The sequence below is a fragment of the Malus domestica genome, chromosome 17 (assembly GCF_042453785.1).
Source record: "Malus domestica chromosome 17, GDT2T_hap1".
Taxonomy (NCBI): Eukaryota; Viridiplantae; Streptophyta; class Magnoliopsida; order Rosales; family Rosaceae; genus Malus; species Malus domestica.
The window spans coordinates 15,032,522-15,052,438 of record NC_091677.1 but is presented as its reverse complement, the minus strand read 5'-3'; the positions used below and the strand labels follow the sequence as shown (position 1 = coordinate 15,052,438).

Here is a 19,917-nt window from a genome sequence, read left to right as displayed (position 1 = left end):
GTTAGTCCAGCTTAGTCTAGTCTAAGCCAGTCCAGCTTAGTCCCTGCAGCTAATCCAGTCCGAGACAGTCCGGTGCAACAAACGCCCCCTTACAGTCTACATTGTCGCTCTCTTGGTGTACAAATTGGGCAGACCAAGAGAGCAACAATGCAGACTGTTAATGCCTTGGACATGGCCATTTCTTCAAAACAAATTGATCACAAATGGCTCTACTTTGTCTCTACCGACTAAATAGATAATGAGGATTATGGGAAATCAGATACATTTGCATCGAAACGAAGAAATACCAAATTTCTTAAGTATTCACCGCTGAGGTACGACCGGCCGTTTCACTGCAGGTTTTCACGTCGCATGCCTCCACCATCCACCCCTTATAGAAAAGGTTGCATGAAGGAGGAAAGGTGCAGAATTGGTCGTAAACTAAAGTAAGGCTTCGGAGGTGGGAAGGTTAAAGGCTACTAGGTTCAATGGAGGGTATGGGTCTTATTACAACAAAGAGAGGATATGAACTTACATATATACTATATAGCTTTTTTTCTCAATGATACTATATAGCTTTTTGATCTAGCCTATTGTTTATTATCATGTAATAAATAAAAATACTCGTTTATTAATAAATTCACTGTTCTTCATTTATGAATGACCGCTTTTTTTATGAGGGACAATACTTGCGTCCATTCTCTATGAGTGCATTTTCTTCTCCACTTATTTGTGATTAACATATATTCATGGTACGAAAGAATCAATCATCTATCAAAATTGTCCAGTAATACTTCAAATACATATGGAATGGTTGGAAAATGTACAATTTGGTTGATTTTATTTTGAGAAATATCTTTGAATGAACTGTACGAAAGAATCAATCATCTATCAAAATCGTCCAGTAATTCTTCAAATACATATGGAATAGTTGGACAACGTGTTCGCTCCCTAAATCCGCCATGGTGCCTTGCGGGCAAGCCGGGGATTTACTTCACATACGAGATTGGTGGGTGCGGGCATGCCACTACTAGATGCCGCTAGTAGACGGGATTTGAATGATTGAGGTTGCGCCTTTTGACTTCAAATCAAGAGATTGTGCCATTTGAGTGGGAGTTGCTCAAATTAAGGTTCTTTGTTTGCCTTAAAAATAAGGACTTTACTTATATGGAGAGATAGAACAATATGTGTTTGTACCATACTTGACCAATCCCGAAACTACCGAGCACCGGCCAACGCTATACTGTCAAGGACCCAGAAGAGTTCCCCTCCGACCAGGAGGCCAATCACTACTCGACACGTGTCAAGATTAGAAGCCAATCAGAGCGCAGCACGTGTCGACATCAAGAACCAATCACAACATGACACATGTCAATGTGACAAAGCTACAAGTTTTTCTATAAATAGGGGTCATTCCCCCACAATATTGCCTAATGCCATTTGTGTTAAATCATTCACAAGAACTCACTAAATTGAGAGCTTGATCCTTTGTACTTGTGTAAGCCCTTCACTACTAATAAGAACTCCTCTACTCCGTGGACGTAGCCAATCTGGGTGAACCACGTACATCATGTGTTTGCTTCTCTGTCTCTATTCATTTACGTACTTATCCTCACTAGTGACCGAAGCAACCAAGCGAAGATCACAAAACCTGACACTTTCTGTTGTACCAAAGTCTTCGCTGATTTTGTGCATCAACATTTGGCGCCGTCTGTGGGAAACGACACTTTTTCCTACTCTCTTCAGCTGTGTCAAGCTGGTTTCTATCATTCGTACACTTTCTTTTGATCAGGCATCCCTCTCCAACATGGGAAGCGAAGGAAGCCACAGCACACAGAATGACACCCCCCTTGCACATAGTGCGAAACAACGAAAGAAGGAAGGAAAACGAGTTCTTCTTCAAGCTAAAGTCGATGAGTTGGAAGCTCAGAACAACAAGATAGCAATGAGGAATGAGGTCCTCCAGGAGCAATATGAGAAGCTCTTCGAGACACTCCACGAAGCTAGGCAAGCTCAGACACGCGAGCTTGTTGCCCCCGTGGAAGTCAACCATCAACTGGGTGCCCTCCAACATAGAGGGTCACATGCATTCGACATAGATATCCCTGATAGGGAACAGATTACCCCTCGACTTGATAATCAACATGAGGCTTCTCTTAACCCAGTTGCTTCGACCCGAACCATGAGAAGTGGAGGGAGACACCTCTTTGCTGAAGGGGCAGAAGGATCGAAAGCCGTCTTTCGCGATTGTCGGGATTTCCTGAAGCAACGTCGAGAGAATTCCATCCATATAAGCTCAAAGATTAATGACCCAAGGATTTCTGAGAGACTCGGTCCCCTGCCACGGCCCAAGCCGGCCACCAATTTGGGGAAGGGGCAACAAGTCCTAGAGAGACATGAGGGTACAGGGGACTCAGAGGTGTTCCGACAGACATACCCTGGAAGCCAGTACAGCGAGTCCAGGGAAAAATCACATGCCCTTGATCAAACCTTCCTAATTCCAAGAGGAGATGGAGATTTACGAAAGAAAGCTCCAGTGACACATAACTCCGCTCAGGACCCCCTTGTCCTACAACTTCTTGAGGAAGTAAACAAGTTGAAGGCTGAACGTCAGGCTGAAATACCTGACTGGAACCAACCCAGGCCTGGCCCTCTTACAAGGAGGATCCTCAACACCCCCCTTCAAGCAAAGACAAAGCAAAAGCTTGGCTTGCAACTTTATACTGGAAAAGAGGACCCGATTGAGCACCTTAACCTCTTTGAGTCCACCATGGCATACCGGATGCACACCGACGAAGAGCGATGTCTTCTCTTCCCCTCCACCCTCTCTGGTGGAGCTCTAAATTGGTATTGTCGTCTTACACCTGAGACGGTAGACTCATTTGAGGAATTGAGGAAACTATTTGTTTCCCAACACATTTTCCAAATCGATCGCTTGCACTCTGCAGATGACCTGTACACTATCCGCCAGAAGCCAGACGAGTCATTACGTATGTATGCTGGCCGCTTCAGCCATGAATACTCCCGGTGTGCCGAGGCAGACGACAAGACTGCCCTCAAAGCCTTCACGGCAGGCCTACGTGATTGTTTCTTTAAATACATGATCAATGCCAATACTTGGAAGACTTACTCTGAGGTGATGGCGCAGGCTTATAACCATGCCTCCGCCGAGGCAAAGACATATCAGGAGAAACCCCCTACAACCATCCTTTATCAACAAGTGGGAGGTGGAAGCCAGACTCACCTAAATGAGAAGACCTCGACTTCCCAAACAGCAGTGGCACCTCCCCATGCCTTGCATAATGCTTCACCGAATCAACAGACATATCAATTTCAAGGCAAGAGGAAGGATTTCCATCCTCACCACTCTCCTTTCAGTAAAAAGAGTAAGGGACACTATCCCGATAACCAAGGGTATCGCCACAATAACGCTCGCCCCCAGGCAGTCAATGCAGTGGGTCAAACCCGCGTCAGGATACCCCATACCCCAAGGTATGGGACATACACGCCCTTGAATGCCACATGCGCGGCCATTTACCCCAGCATAGCTCACCTGATACCAAAGCCAAAGCCGAGGCACCCAGATTACACGCCCCCGAATAACGCGGGCACGTTTTGTTGCTACCATGAGCATAACGGCCATGATAGCGAGAAATGTATCATCCTCCGTGATCGTATTGAAGCTTTGGCACGAGAAGGAAAAATTGATCAATTCCTTCTTCACCCTCAAAGGGATAACCGTAACCAACGCCAGGTGAATGTCATATATTCCATAAGCGGCGGCACACCCATATCTGAATCTTCCAATAGGGCCATGAAAAACAGTGAACGAAGTCTGAGGCCTGGTCACCAAGTGTTTCACGTGGAAGACATCAGGGGAGGGAAGTATCAAAAACCTAACTGGGATCCGATATGTTTCTACCCTGAGGAAGAAAGAGGCATCATCTACCCTCATAACGACCCATTGATCGTGGAGGCTCACATAGCCAACTTTGATGTTCGACGAATCCTCGTAGACACAGGGGCTTCGGTCAATATCATGTTTGCCGGAGCTTTCAGGGCACTCAGTGTAGCTGAACACTTGCTCGATCGCTCGATTTCTCCTCTGATAAGCTTCTCCGGTGATATCGTGCAACCCTTAGGGAGCATACATTTACCCTTTACTATTGGTACATGCCCTTACACGGCTACCATTACCACTAACTTCCTAGTGGTTGACTGCCCAACGGCATACAATGTCATCTTTGGGCGCACAGGCATCAATGATCTCAAGGCTATGGTATCCACGCATATGCTGTTGATGAAATTTCCAACCCCTCATGGCAACGGCTACATCAGAGGAGATCAGCTTAGTGCACGATCATGTTACAACACTTCAGTTAAGCAACAACACTTGCCCGGACCCAAGGAAACCCTGTCTGTACATGACCAAGTCACAAAGACCAGCCTAGATGAAGCGACCTTGGATCTTCCTGATAGCAACAATCAACCCGATGATCCTCGAGATGACTCTTTCACCCAGCAAGCCCAACCTGCTGAAGAGTTGGAGAAGGTACCTATCTCAAGAGATCATCCAGACCGCATGGTGAATATTGGCACCACATTGTCACCACCCCTTCGGTTAGCATTGATATCTTTTTTGAAAGAGAACACTGAAGTCTTCGCCTGGTCATACGAGGACATGCCAGGCATCTCTCCCGATGTCATCTGTCATCGTTTGAGTATTGACCCCAAGATCAAGCCGGTGAGACAGAAGCGAAGATCTTATGACGCTGAACGATACGAGGCAATGAAAGCAGAAGTTGAAAAACTCAAAGGCATAGGCTTTGTCCGCGAAGTCAATTACCCGACATGGGTAGCAAATGTGGTCCTTGTTAGGAAAAATCCGACCAAAGAAAGTCTTTCGCTTCAAAAGGTCTTGTGGAGGGTGTGTGTTGACTACACCGACCTAAACAAAGGGTGTCCGAAAGATAGTTTCCCTCTTCCTCTTATTGACAGGCTTATAGACTCTACGGCAGGGTGTGAGCTCTTGAGCTTTATGGACGCTTATTCAGGATACAACCAAATCCTCATGAACCCCTCAGACCAAGAACACACGACCTTCACTACTGACAGGGGACTATATTGCTATAAAGTCATGCCTTTCGGCCTAAAGAATGCAGGAGCAACTTATCAGAGACTGGTCAATTCAATGTTCGCCGAACAAATTGGGAAGAACATGGAAGTTTACGTTGATGATATGCTAGTCAAAAGCAAACATGCTGACCAACACATCACCGACCTATCTGAAACTTTCACCATTCTAAAGAGGTATCGAATGAGGTTGAACCCCAACAAATGTGCCTTCGGCGTGGGCTCTGGCAAATTCTTAGGCTTCATGATTAGCCAACGAGGCATTGAAGCTAACCCTGAAAAGATCAAAGCAATCCTCGACATGAAAGAGCCAATAACTTCAAAAGACATCCAAAGCCTTACTGGCAAGGTGGCAGCCTTAACCAGATTCATCTCTAAGGCCACAGACAGATGTGCTCCTTTCTTCAAAGCACTCAAGGGAAATAAGAAGTACATTACATGGACGGAGGAATGTGCCAAGGCATTCAGGAACCTCAAAGAGTACATGAGTAAAGCCCCTCTGCTCTCCAAACCAGAAGTTGGTGACACTCTCATCATCTATCTATCGGTTTCGGCTTCAGCAGTCAGTTCTGTTCTTATTCGAATGGACAGTGGTGTCGAACGGCCCGTCTACTACGCTAGCAAGGCCCTACAAGATGCGGAGACACGATACTCCAACATTGAGAAATTAGCTCTAGCATTGGTCATGTCTGCTCGGAAACTTCGCCCTTATTTCCAAGCACACGCCATCATCGTGCTTACCAATCACCCTCTTCGACAGATACTCCAGAGTCCTGACACGTCTGGGCGAATGATCAAATGGGCGATAGCATTGGGTGAGTTTGACATCTCCTACCAACCAAAACCAGCCGAAAAAGGTCAAGCAGTAGCAGATTTCATCGCCGACTTCACATATCCTGTTGACATTGCTTCTACACCTGAAGCAGTAGCTTCATTACCATCGGAAGCTCAGAAAGTAGAATCAACGACCTCAGCATGGAGTCTGTATGTTGATGGCTCATCCAACCAACAGGGCTGTGGAGCGGGACTAGTCTTGACTACGCTCGACAAAGTAGCAATGGAGTATGCTCTTCGTTTCAAATTCAAGGCATCAAACAATGAGGCCGAGTATGAAGCCCTTCTAGCAGGATTACGTTTGGCCAAACACCTCGGGGTTAAACAAATTGATATTTTCAGTGACTCCCAATTAGTGGTCAACCAGGTTACCAACAACTTTGATGCTAAGGACAGCTCCATGGCAGCATATCTTGCGCAAACACAACTTTTGCTCAAGCACTTCCACTACCAGATCACCCAAGTTCCTCGAGCGGCAAACAGTCATGCAGACGCCCTGGCTCGCCTCGCCTCAGCTGTGGAAGACAAGATTGGAAGAAAAATTCATGTCGAACTGTTGGCAACACCAAGCGCCATGGCCGCAGAAGTATGCAACTTACAACAGGGGGATAGTTGGATCACCCCGATCTATAATTTCCTTGCTCATGGCACCCTCCCAAATGATAAAGTCCAGGCTAAGCAAATTCGATACAAGTCTACCCGCTACCTGATCATCAATGATCAACTCTATAAGCGAGGTTTTAGCCTGCCATACTTAAGGTGTCTTACGCCTGCCGAGGCGGAAATCGTCCTTCGGGAAATACATGAGGGAGTCTGTGGAGATCATGCTGGATCTCGGTCCCTAGCACACAAGACTTTTCGCCAAGGATATTACTGGCCAACACTCCACCAGGATGCTATCAAAGTATCCCGCTCATGTGACAAATGTCAACGATATGCAACTATTCCTCATTCCCCTCCAGAGCCTCTTACTCCTATGATCAGCCCTTGGCCCTTCGCCCAGTGGGGACTTGATTTGATCGGCCCAATGCCGGCAGGGAAGGGCAAAGTCTGCTACGCAGTCGTTGCAGTGGACTACTTCACAAAGTGGGCCGAAATAGAACCCTTGGCAACCATTACTGAGGCAAAGATAGAAGACTTCGTGTGGAAGAACATCCTTTGTAGATTCGGCATTCCCAATGCGATAGTCACTGACAATGGGCGACAGTTTGACAACAAGAAGTTCAGGTTGTTCTGCTCTAAGTTCAACATCAACTTATGCTTTGCCTCTCCAGCTCATCCCCAGTCTAATGGACAAGTTGAGGCCATCAACAAAATAATCAAGCGCACTTTGAAAACCAGCTTGGACAAAGCTAAAGGCTGTTGGCCAGAATTTGTACCCCAAGTTCTTTGGTCATATCGCACTTCATATCGGACTTCAACAGGAGAAACTCCATTCTCACTTGCCTTTGGCACAGAGGCGGTTGTCCCTGTTGAGCTCGAGCAAGCAACATTCCGAGTCCAGAACTACATTCAAAGTGAAAATGACAAACAACTCACCCTCAACTTGGATTTAGTCGAGGAACACAGAAACCAAGCTCACTTGAGGAATGTCGCCTACAAGCAGCGCATCTCCAACTATTATGACTCTAGGGTCAAGCCTCGTTCTTTCAAAATAGGAGACTGGGTCTTAAAGAAAAGATTACTCTGCGACAGAGTCCCGAGTGAAGGCACACTTAGTCCAAACTGGGATGGACCGTATGAAGTCATTGGCATCAGTCGCCCTGGCTCTTACACACTTAGAAGCTCCGATGGCAAGACCCTTGGCCATCCATGGAACGCTGATCACTTGAAGTACTACTACAAATAGACTCACGATGTACAAGTGTTGAGCTATAGCCGTTCGGCATCCTATGTAATGAAGGCCATTTGGCAATGAATTCAATAAAGAGGTAATTTAGCCAACTCAGCCCTCACTCTTTTACATTCCTAGCAATGGAACACTCAAGTGTTGAAACCTCAAAGCAGATATATCCAACACGAAACAAAATCTAAGTATGTGTCGACAAGACTATACAAAGAAAGGAACAACCAAACAAGGGCTTATATCCAAACAATAGATATATTCATACATAGCCAAACATGCATTAATAATAGTGAAAACACTCATAAACACCTAAAATCCAAAACTCTCAAGCTTATAACATGGGCACATGTTATACACACATCAGACTACTACATCCAGAATACATGCAGATAGTAAAGACACTGCTATTCATTCTCATCTGAAGCCGAACCCCTGGCAGTATCACTCCGCGTCCTACCATCATCCTCTGCATCCCCAAGATCCTCTTCACCATGCTGAGTCTGTGCATCAGCACTACCTTCATTATCAGACTCATCTTCGCTGCTATGATCAACAGCAAGGACAAATGTCTCGCCCTTTCGATGATGCTCATCTATATCTTCGTGGTATTTTCGAAGAATGCTCCCATCATCATAACGATCAAGGACGGCCATCCATTTCCTTTTTTCAAAGCGAGCTTCTTGAGCACAGTGGGGTTTAATAGCAAGATGAAAGGTCGAAGAACTTAAGTATTCTTGCACAGCAGCCTCCCTTTCAGTTGGAATGCTCTTCTCCAGTTCAGAAATCTCAACTAAGGCACCATCCAATTCTCCCCTAACCTTGGATACCTCCAAGGTAGCCACCTCCAACTGTTTTTTAGTTGCCTCAAACAATTTCTTAAGCCTTAGGTTCTCACCATTTCGCCTTTTCAAGCTCTCCATGGTTTCGTCCTTCAGTTGGAGAGCCTGAGTCAAAAGTCCCTTATTCCTTCGGGCCTCGTCCACAAGCTGCTTATTCTCCTTCAGTTTTGCCTTGTACCGCTCAACCTCTTGCAGTCTGTCGTGATACTCGGCCATGACCTGCATGGCAAGACGATCATCACTACCTAAATAATGATAATAAAGAGGAAAAAGTAAGGAAATGACAAAGTAACACTCACATATGAAGACAGCTTCAACATCCGGTCACAATCCGATTAATCCTTAGCTAAGGGCTCTCCGAGCTCATCGAAGGCGAATCGACGCCCTGCCAAGCAATTGTTGATATCCCCAAAATCCTTTGGCCGCGTGGCAACCCTCAAGTCCTTCCACGGGACACTGCCAGCTCTTTCCTTGCCTTTCCCCTCATGGCGGGAACCGGGATCATTTTCCTGGACAGTGTGCTCCATAGTAAGAGGAGGAGGCAACAGTCGGCTCCCTTCTCCTACAACTACGGCAGCAGCATTTTCAACGGCCTCGACTCCAGTCTTCCTAAAGGCAGGCCCCTTAAGGACCCCATCTTGGGACTTAAGTCTGACGGATGGTTCCCCTCGGAACTTATGAATTTTCTTATGCGGTAGGATGTCTTCCGAAGGAACTAACACTGGTGCTTTCCTTTTATGGGTGCTTTCCTTTCCCAGAAACCAGGATTGAGTTGCCCAGGTGCATATCCGATCAAAGATAACATCTTTTGCAACCACGGATGTAAAGGTAGTCTCACCCCTAAAGTCAGTAATATCTGGGTGTAGAACATAACATGACCCTGGGGAGGCTCAGAAGGCCATTCTTCATCATGTACCAAACGTATCCCTACACTACGAGGGATATTACATGACTGCCTTAGCGCCTCAACCTGCTTCTCATTATTTAACAAGTTATTCTTTAGATGGTCTGCTGTGAACTCAGAGCGAACTATGGGTATGGCATCAAAAACAACCCCCTCACCCAACGCCATGGAGGAAGAACTAGCAATAGCTAAAGTTCGACGGTTGGGAAGATCATCCAATGTTTCTCTAGTACAGGACTCTAACAAAGACCCTGAAGACTCCGACATTGCAGACTCAGACTTAGAGCTAAAGCTAGAAGAGCCCTCATCACTAGAACTTCCAGGCTCTGACATCTACAATAAGAAGAAACAAATTCTATCACTACATGCATGATCAAAACATAAGGAAGTTCCTATATTACCCACATGAAGATGGTGCAAAGCGATGCCGGAACCCTTCTCAATCAGAAAGCAATCCGTCTTCCACAGTCACTACAAAACAAGCAAATGAAGACCGTGTCAAGCGCCAAAAAAAAAAAAAAAAAAAAAAAAAAAAAAAACAGCTTCACCTAAAAAGCTTCACCCACAAAGCTTCACCCAAAAAAAAAAACTTCACCCGAAAAGCTTCACTTAAAAAAGCTTCACCTACAAAGCTTCACCTAAAAAATCTTCACCTAGAAAGCTCCCTCTACATACTTTCACCATCAAAGCTTCACCTAGAAAGCTTCATCTACAAAGCTTCACCATCAAAGCTTCACCTAGAAAGCTTCAACACCAAAACTTCACCTACAAAGCTTCAACATAAAACCTTGCTCCAAATAAACAAATTTTGTTCACAAAACCCAAGATGCCCTTGAACTTGTACAAAAACACTTGGGTCAACATAAACATTTTTTGTTTTACACCCACAAGGGCCCAAAATTTTCCTTCTTATTTATTCACTTATATATGTTCCCAAACATATTATGATAGATCAAATAATAATTCAAAGTCCAAAATTTAGTTATGGACAAAAATACAAGCAATTCACCAGTACTGAAGTTGCTACAAAAACTGGAATCTTCCCCAGCCTAGAAATCCAACAAAGCTTCGCCTCCTTTTCTCTATCAAATTTTTTCAGCTGCTGCTTTTCTCCAATGGAGCTGAATTTTGGACACCCTCTAGATCTTGAGCAGATGAACAACTTTCAAGAAGGAACCATTTCTGTTTGAGCCACGGAAATTAAAGTGTTGAAGCTCCAAGCATGACAGTCGGATTCTTGCAGATTTCGAAGCTGCTGTGATGTTTCGAAGATCTGGAAATATTTAACCATTAGTTCATTCTGAATTTTTGATATGTTATGAAAGAGACAATGAGGAACAACTTCAATGAAGAAAGCATGCTGATCTGAACAATAGAAAATGGAGTTTCGAAGCTCACAACAAATCTGACGGGTTGACAGAAAAATAATAACCAGTCATTCATCATACCTGAATTTCTTGAGTTATACAGCTCCGAGGGATCTCAATTTTGGATATGTTGTAGTTCACAAGTTAAGGAACAACTTCAATGAAGAAAGCATGCTGATCTGAACAATAGAAAATGGAGTTTCGAAGCTCACAACAAATCTGACGGGTTGACAGAAAAATAATAACCAGTCATTCATCATACCTGAATTTCTTGAGTTATACAGCTCCGAGGGATCTCAATTTTGGATATGTTGTAGTTCACAAGTTAAGGAACAACTTCGATGAAGAAAGTATGTTGATCTACGCAAGAGAAAATGGAGTTTTTGAAGCTCACAACAGGTCTGACGTGTTGACAGACGAATGATGAACAATCACTCGTCGTACCTGAATTTCTAGAGTTGTACTGATCTGATGGCTCTCAAATTTGGATATGTTGTAGTTAAGGAATTAAAGAACAACTTTCATGAAGACAACTTTGTGATTCGAGCTACAGATGATGGTCTTATATTGAAAACCAATTCAGGTTGTTAGGGGAAATGAAAACCAATTCCACCAAAGAAACATCATTATGATGTTTCATCATTATGGTGTTTTCATCATTGTGATGCTTCCATCATTGTGATGCTTCCATTATGATTGTAATGCACCAACGGTTACACCCTCTATCATAGCAGTATGTGTGTGTATCTCCCTATAGTCATCATGTGCAAGACTATCGTAGTCAGATGGCTTTCCATAAAACAGCTACCAACCGTTACACCTTCTGCAATTCCACTTATTCGGGCCTAGCAACCTTCATAAACAAAATATATGAAGAAAAAGTCCGGGGCTACCACTTAGAAAACAAAAGAATGAAGTTTTGGTACTTACGACATGGACTATTAGCAAGACACCTCATTCGTCAACTCCCTCGACTAGAGACTTGGGGGACTCCCACCATATGCTACTACGCCTTGGTACTCAAAAGTTCGTGACTACTCAGTGACTTGGATTTTTCAAGTCTCCAACCGAGAAGTTTTCCTCACTCGGGAAATTAAGGGAACACTACCTCAAACTACATGCTTCACTCACAAAGCTTCAACAATACAGGTTTCAACAAAAGCAAAAATTCAAAGAACTTTATGAAGAAGGCTTTGGTGTATTTAACACAATATGTTGAAATGAAGCAAAGCTTATTTATTAATATTTTCGATAAGCCACAAATACGTACATATACATGAGTCAAAATAAACAAACAAAAGGGAGCCTTCACAAAGGTTGCTTAGGGGAAGTCTCAGCAGTCGGTAGAGCCCCAGAAAGAGAAAGCACCGGAGGGTGGTTATCCGGAGCCTCAGTACTTGACAAAACCCCAGAAGGAGGAGGCATTGGAGGTTCATCATTTGAAGCTTCATTACCAGGTACAGCCCCAGAGGACGAAGGCAATAAATGCCTTTGGAACAAACCCACAAACCGCTGATGATCAAGTAAAACCTTACCATCAGATTCCTTCATCTGGTCAAGCTTCCTCTTCATGTTTGTAGCATAGTCATGGGCGAGCCGGTGCAACTGCTTATTCTCATGCTTGAGCCCTCTAATCTCCTGTTTGAGACTCATCACTTCAGCAGCCAATGATTCAACTTGGCGGGTTCTAGCAAATAGGCGTTGGGCCATATTAGACACAGAACCTGCACACTGAACACTAAGAGCCAGAGAGTCCTTAACAGCCAACTCATCAGACCGTTTGGAAAGTAGTCTGTTATCTTTGGGAGTGAGAAGGTTCCTGGCCACCACTGCAGCGGTCATATCATTCTTCATCACAGAATCCCCAACGGTAAGAGGACCAGTAGGGGATATGAAGGATGGGCGCCATATGTTGTCTGGAGAAGGCGTGGCTGTCTCTTCTCCAAGGTTCAAGTCAAAACGACGGTCGGAGGGTCCAGACATTTTCAAATGTGTTGAAGAAGGAAGAGGTCAGACAAATCAAGATCTTAGAAGTGCAAGAAATGAGCTTCTACTGGTAGAGATTCAAGTGTGCTGTGGAACTTAATGCCAGCCTCTATAAAAATCTGCACTCGACGGAGCTTCAGAAATCGAAGAGGCGTTTGCTTTCTCAAAAGCTGGGCTGCTCAGAGACCACGAGGGCCGATCTCAGAAATCGAAGAGGCGTTTGCTTTCTCAAAAGCTGGGCTGCTCAGAGACCACGAGGGCCAATCTCAGAAATCGAAGAAGCACCTGCTTTTGCAGCCTCGTCAGCACCTGTCACATGCACAATCAGCTTTGCGGAAATTACGGGCAATCTGTCGAAGATTTCTGGTGAAGTAGAAAGCACGTGAATCTTACTGTTCAATCACCGCTCTCCATATGCACCATCAACTCCTCGGGTACCACATATAACTTTGTCAAAGATCTCTGACAAAGTTTAGGCACGAGAATTTCGAAGTTCCAGCTACCCTACTATTACCCATAAGGGTAAAGGAACAGCACCACTGCTTGACAACTGGAAAGTCCCTATGTGTGTCGACCTCCGTGTTTTGCGGCAAGACAGGTTGGCAAGAACGTCCAACCTTTACTCACATTCGAGAAAAGACTCCCAACATAATTACTTTCTCAAAAACCGGAGTAGCACCGCTTTCCGAATCTCGAGAGTCAGATCCTCGACGGGATTGCTTGTTCGAAAACCGAAGAGGCACAACTCTCAGAACTTCGAGAGCCAGATTTCCTTAGATAAAGCTTGTCTGTAATCTTCACACGTAATATCAGCTTTCCAGATACCACATACCACTTTTTCAAAGTGCTCTGACAAAATTAAAACACGTGAAACTGGCAGCTCCCACTACATTGCTGTGACCAAGAAGGGTAAAGGAATAGCATTACTACTTGTTATTGGGAAATCCCTATATACATTGACCTCCCTCCTCAACGGAAAGGCAAACCTGCAAAAATGCTCAACCTTTTCTCGCGTTCGAAAAGGCACCCTCAACATAACCTCTCGAAATACTCAGCTTTATTTCCCCCCGATAATACCTCAGCAAATAAGCCACACCAAGAACAAAAGTATCTCATATCATCAGGGTCGAAAGCAAGAGTATCCCATATCATGCTTTCTCCCTGTCTTTGTCTTTGTCCTTGTCCACACCTGCAGGACAAGGAGAAAGAGAGCAGTCAGTCGGAACCTGAAATCAAACCTCCAATTTGGAACTGACTGCCTGGAGCCTTTGCCTGGTTGCTTACTTAGCATTGCTCTCGAGTACTCATCCTCAACTGCTGTCAAGGTCACGAATTCCACCGGCAAATACCTCATGACAGTTGATCAGATATTGGCTCTTTACACTGAAGCTGCCAAGCGTGGATGAGTCACTACAAAGGAATGTTCTGAAGGACCATTTAAATGCAAAGGTTGCACACCACTTATGCCATGCAAAAGATTGAAGCAGAAGGTTCAACGGTAGGCTGAAACAGATCACTACAGCACGACACCTTTCCATACCACATTCATTATTCCGTCAACAGCAAAAGTATCCCATATCATCAAGGTCGAACGTACTCTAGATTTGATGGACTTGTTTTGACCCTCAAATTTTTGAGTCGGCCTTATACTCTGAAGGGCACCAGAAAACCCTCCAGCACAGTTCAAGAATAAGCCTGTGGAAAGTTACTTCTTCAAAAGCAAAAGTATCTCATATCATCTCTTATCCATTTGCTTCTCCTTATCCTGGCAGTTGAATGAGAGACAAGGAGAAGGAGAACAATCAACCGGAAGCCGAAGTCAAACCTCTGATCCTGGGTTGCTTACTTGGAAGTTTGACTGCTTACCTTGTCTGTCACCTCTTTCGGCAGATCTCCTAGCTCGGCGACTTAGGGGACTCCTACTATAGGGTTTGTATCACACTTGACTAAGCCCGAAACTACAACTAAGCTTCAAGTGAAATTGATACATTACCTTGTGCGTCAACATCAGCTAAGTACACCATTCCCGGATGGAGGAAAGGTACTTCCAGAGAAGGGCAGATGAAGATCAGACCACACTTCGGTACTTAGAAGTTTCGTGATTACTCAAGGGATTGGATCTTGCAAGTCCCCAACCGAGGAGTTTCCCTCACTCGGGAACTTAGGGGAGCACTGTTTGTACCATACTTGACCAATCCCGAAACTACCGAGCACCGGCCAACGCTATACTGTCAAGGACCCAGAAGAGTTCCCCTCCGACCAGGAGGCCAATCACTACTCGACACGTGTCAAGATTAGAAGCCAATCAGAGCGCAACACGTGTCGACATCAAGAACCAATCACAACATGACACATGTCAATGTGACAAAGCTACAAGTTTTTCTATAAATAGGGGTCATTCCCCCACAATATTGCCTAATGCCATTTGTGTTAAATCATTCACAAGAACTCACTAAATTGAGAGCTTGATCCTTTGTACTTGTGTAAGCCCTTCACTACTAATAAGAACTCCTCTACTCCGTGGACGTAGCCAATCTGGGTGAACCACGTACATCCTGTGTTTGCTTCTCTGTCTCTATTCATTTACGTACTTATCCTCACTAGTGACCGAAGCAACCAAGCGAAGATCACAAAACCTGACACTTTCTGTTGTACCAAAGTCTTCGCTGATTTTGTGCATCAACAATATGTAAATGACAAGGTTACTTGGAAATATAAATGACAGAGGAAAATGACTAATATTGCAGATTGGTTGTAGATTAAATGACTAAAAGAGGGTTGTACATAAAAGCTACAAATAAGATCGATACTACAAGTGAGTAGCAGAGCTAATAAACAGGAAAAGCAAAGGATGCTTGGCTAAAAATAAATGTCTACAAGGAAGCTGATGAGCTAATTTGAGTAGAGTTTTGATTGGTTGTTTTGAGTTTCCATAATCCTTGTGCATCTGCCCCTTTAAATAGAGATCTGAAAAGAGTCACATGCTGAGAACCTTATACTTGCCCGAAAGAAACTTGGGCAGCTTGCATTGCTTTTGCCAACTTGCATGGAGAAATAATATTAAAGAGGAACTTGCATTTCCACCACATGCTTTTAGCACATGTCTCCCCAACTTGTAATAAACTAACAATTAAAAGAAGCAAGTTGGCTTTTTTCATTTGTTCCTTATCCGAAGGCTCTCCCATCCACTTGCAATACATGCATGTATCTTGATTAAACAAAGGCTTGACAAACCTCCACCATCCAAACAAATGGGAAAAACAATATTATAGTGCCAAACTCATCCACTTGCAGCCAAATATCTTTCCAAGTTAGCTTTCTTGCATATTAATCCTTCAAATACCATATTTTACCCAAATTGCCCAAATAAGTAAAAATGGGTATATTTTGAGTGCAAACACAACGTACAATTTGGTTGATTTTATTTCAGAAATATCTTTGAATGATAATAAAGGAAAATGTGTAAGAATGAGTATGAGATAGAGAAGTTTTAGGGACCGGCTATGGGTATTTAGTTTGGTAGAAAAGTCTTGTTGATAAGAGGAATGCTGATCCTTGGTTTAAAGGGATTTTGTATAGCATTCGGATCTTTTGGAACAAGGAAACAAGTATCTGTTTCCTATTAGGATTTTAATAGGGAATCCTATCTAATTATGGAAGGACTATATGTATATATATAGTGGCCCCTCTACTCACAGAATATATGCTCATATTTGGGACTGAAACCTATTTGTAAGTCGAGCTTGGATCATCTGCGAGAGAAGAGAAGGTTCACTGGAAAGTTTGCTGTCATGGCCTCTAGTTCTGGAGTCGCTGCAGGTATGCCTTTCTTCTTGCTCCTCTTGTACATGAATTTTGGTTAGGTCTATTAGGTTGTGATTTATGCTTAAGTCTTGTATGTCAGTTCACTGCTAACATGTGGAATCAGAGCCACAAGACACATAAAACATGAGTTCAATATGAAAAGATCAAACGTTTGTGTTTTCATTCTATATATATATATATATAAAGGGCGCTCTCATGGAGAATCGAAGTCGGGTTCGGGAGATGGTTAAAGATGCGATGGTAGAAAACGACAAAATAATGGCTCTATTAGATTAAAAAAAAAAAAAAATTGGAAATCCCAAACCATTGCTGAATGAGGGTTTTTCCTAGATTAGAGTCAGTTTTTTATTCCATTCTTGAATTACGATCTGGGTTTTTCCTTTACACTGTGTTTGAATGAAGAAATTTAAGATTACCAAGAGATTTTAAAATGACAAAAATTGAATTGATGAGATTTTATTTTCTAGAATTTGTGAATTTTCTTGTTTGGTTAGCCTAAAAGAACAATGAAATTGAATACGGAATTTGTTATTTTTAAGCTCTCAATCATAGAAATTGGGAAATGACACCTATGTATATGGAATTTAAACTTGGGAATTGGAGGTCCTAAATTCCAAGTTTTTTTCCACGCGGAAATTCTAAATTTCTATGTTTATGAATCCAAACAAGAGAATTCGTGCATGTCAATTTACAAATTCTGAATTTTATCCAAATTCCAAGTTTATTTTCCTCATCCAAACATAGCGTTAAGCATTAAGACCTTCTATTTTCAAATCCTAAATCGTTTCCGCTGCTCCTTTTGTGAATTTGAAATCAATGACTGAAAGGTATGTTGTTAATTGCTTTTGATTCCCTTGAATGTTTGTGTACGCTAAAGTGCATATGAATGTGTTTTGTTGCTGCAGTTTGATTGCTGCAAAAAATTGTTGTAGTGAGAAACATATTAGAGATATAAGTTTTAAATACAAATTTTGGTTCTTGATTCAATCTTGATAACTTTTGAAACTGTTTTATTACATGTATCAGACACCATTGATACATTCAGAGTCTAAGGATATATGATTGCTGCAGAATATTGGTTAAGTTATTGTTATATCACTTACTCTGTGTATGCTTATCAACAAACCTTTGTTAAGTCTATATGTATGAGTCTGTGATTATAGTCATGATGTGCAAAAGGATGTTGAGATGAAATCTGGAGCTAATAAGTTCATGTTTGTGATTTCATGGTCGCTGCAGCATCTGCAATATAATTAAGGACTATGAACTTGGCAAATATTCCCATTCTCACTGGAGGGAGCAACTACAAGAAGTGGAGACGAGAGATTGGACTCTTGTTGACACTTAATGAATTCGACATAGCCCTTGACACTCCCAAGCCGGTTTTGACTGATCAAAGTACTCGGGCTGAGAAAGCTGATGCAAAGAGATGGACAAGACCTAATAAAGTGGCACTTTCTATACTTGAAAGTGCCATGACTGACATTGTTTGAGGCAGGATCAAGAAGCATGAATTAGTTATTGACTATTTACAAGCAATTGAGAAGAAGTTCAAAGAGTCTCAAAAGGCAGAAATGAGTCAATATATGGCAATGCTTACCACTTACAAGATTGAGGGCACAGGTTCAATCAGAGACCACATCATGAAAATGACTGATGCAGCTGAGAAATTGAATTTTCTAGATGTCAACATTGGTGAGAAACAACTGGTGTTCATGATCCTTCAAGCTCTTCCAAGCAAATATAGCAAGTTGAAGGTGTCTTATAATACTCAAGACAAGAACTGGGATGTCGATGAGCTAATAGCACAATGTGTGCCCAAGACATTTAAACTTTGCATTGTTACTCTTTTGGTCTGTTCACTTTGCATCGAAACGACGAATGTTTGTTGGCACTCCAGTGTCCAGTGTTGGCATCATCTATAATTAAGTTTAGAGTAAATTGTAGCAATGGTTCCTTAACTTTAATCAAATTGAAGCAATGGTCCCTCAACTAAAAATCCGTTACCACTGGTTCCTCAACTCATCAAAATGTGTAGTTATGGCCCTTTTCATCAACTTCGTCAGAATTTGGTCAAAATAAGTTATGTTGGAATGACCATTGCTACAATTGGGGGGTCCCTTAACTCATCAAAACGTGTAGCTATAATCCTTTTCGTCAACTTCGTTAGAATTTTATCAAAATGAGTTATGTTGGAAGGACCATTGCTACAATTGAGTTAAAGTTGAGGGACCATTTCTCCAGTTGGATTAAAGTTGAGGGACCATATATAACTGCACGTTTTGATGAGTTGAGGGACAAATGGTAATGGATTTTTAGTTAAGGGACCATTGCTCTAATTGAGTTAAAGTTAAGGGACAATTGCTACAATTTACTTTTAAGTTTAACATTACGAAGGTAGGCCGTACCTAAAGCTTGTTTCTCAAGGTACTTACTGAAAAATGTTTGCAAAGACATTATGATATTCCGAAACCCTAACTCTTGTACAAGGGTGGAGCTACCATGGGCCTAGGGGGCGGATGCCCCTATCGAGATTTTTCTGATTATGCTTAAATAGATCTGGTTCTACAGTAGCAGAGCTGGGTCTTTTTTTTTTTTTTTTAATCCATGCCAAAAAGACATCATTTTGGTCCTAATAAAAAAAATTAAAAAACAAGTAAACGAAACGACGTCGTTTCGTATATGTTTGAAAAAAAAAAAAAAAACTATGTATAGTGGGGGATCGCTTGTCCCCACGGTCCACCCCCATTCCATCTCTGTTTCATTTTTATTTGCCTTTGCCAATCAAAGGCTCTGCCTCCAAATTCCCAGCAGCTTGAAACGGAATGGAACAAGAGCAAGGGTGCTGTTCCCAGCCAGTGTAGTGCAGCCAGCCACTCTCTAGCCGACATATATAAATTTAGGTACATTTTGTAATTCCTAAATTTATAATCCCTAACCCTAATTAATTATTTAATACAAATTTTTGTTTAATTGGTATAGAAATATAGAATCATATGGTTATTGGTTATTGATTATTGATATGAATTCTATGATTATTGATGAATGAAATTATGAAATTACGAATTCTATGAATATGGGTATACATTTATTCATGTGATTAGTTGAATTAAATGTTTATTTGTTGAATAATTTGTATGCTTATTGGTATTGGTTAATTGAATTATTGGTTGGATTAGTTATTAGGCATATTAGTATAGTATA

General features: G+C 42.6%; 1 protein-coding gene across 1 annotated transcript; it reads right to left on the bottom strand.

The window, feature by feature from the left end:
• Nucleotides 1–8,101: 8,101 nt before the first annotated feature.
• LOC114824315 (uncharacterized) lies at nucleotides 8,102–8,961 on the bottom strand. The gene is made up of 2 exons (XM_070817265.1): nucleotides 8,931–8,961; nucleotides 8,102–8,850 (listed from the first exon to the last, which is right to left on the bottom strand). The coding sequence occupies exons 1-2, from the start codon at nucleotides 8,949–8,951 to the stop codon at nucleotides 8,197–8,199; spliced, it is 675 nt and encodes a 224-aa protein (XP_070673366.1). The 5' UTR covers nucleotides 8,952–8,961; the 3' UTR covers nucleotides 8,102–8,196.
• Nucleotides 8,962–19,917: the final 10,956 nt, after the last annotated feature.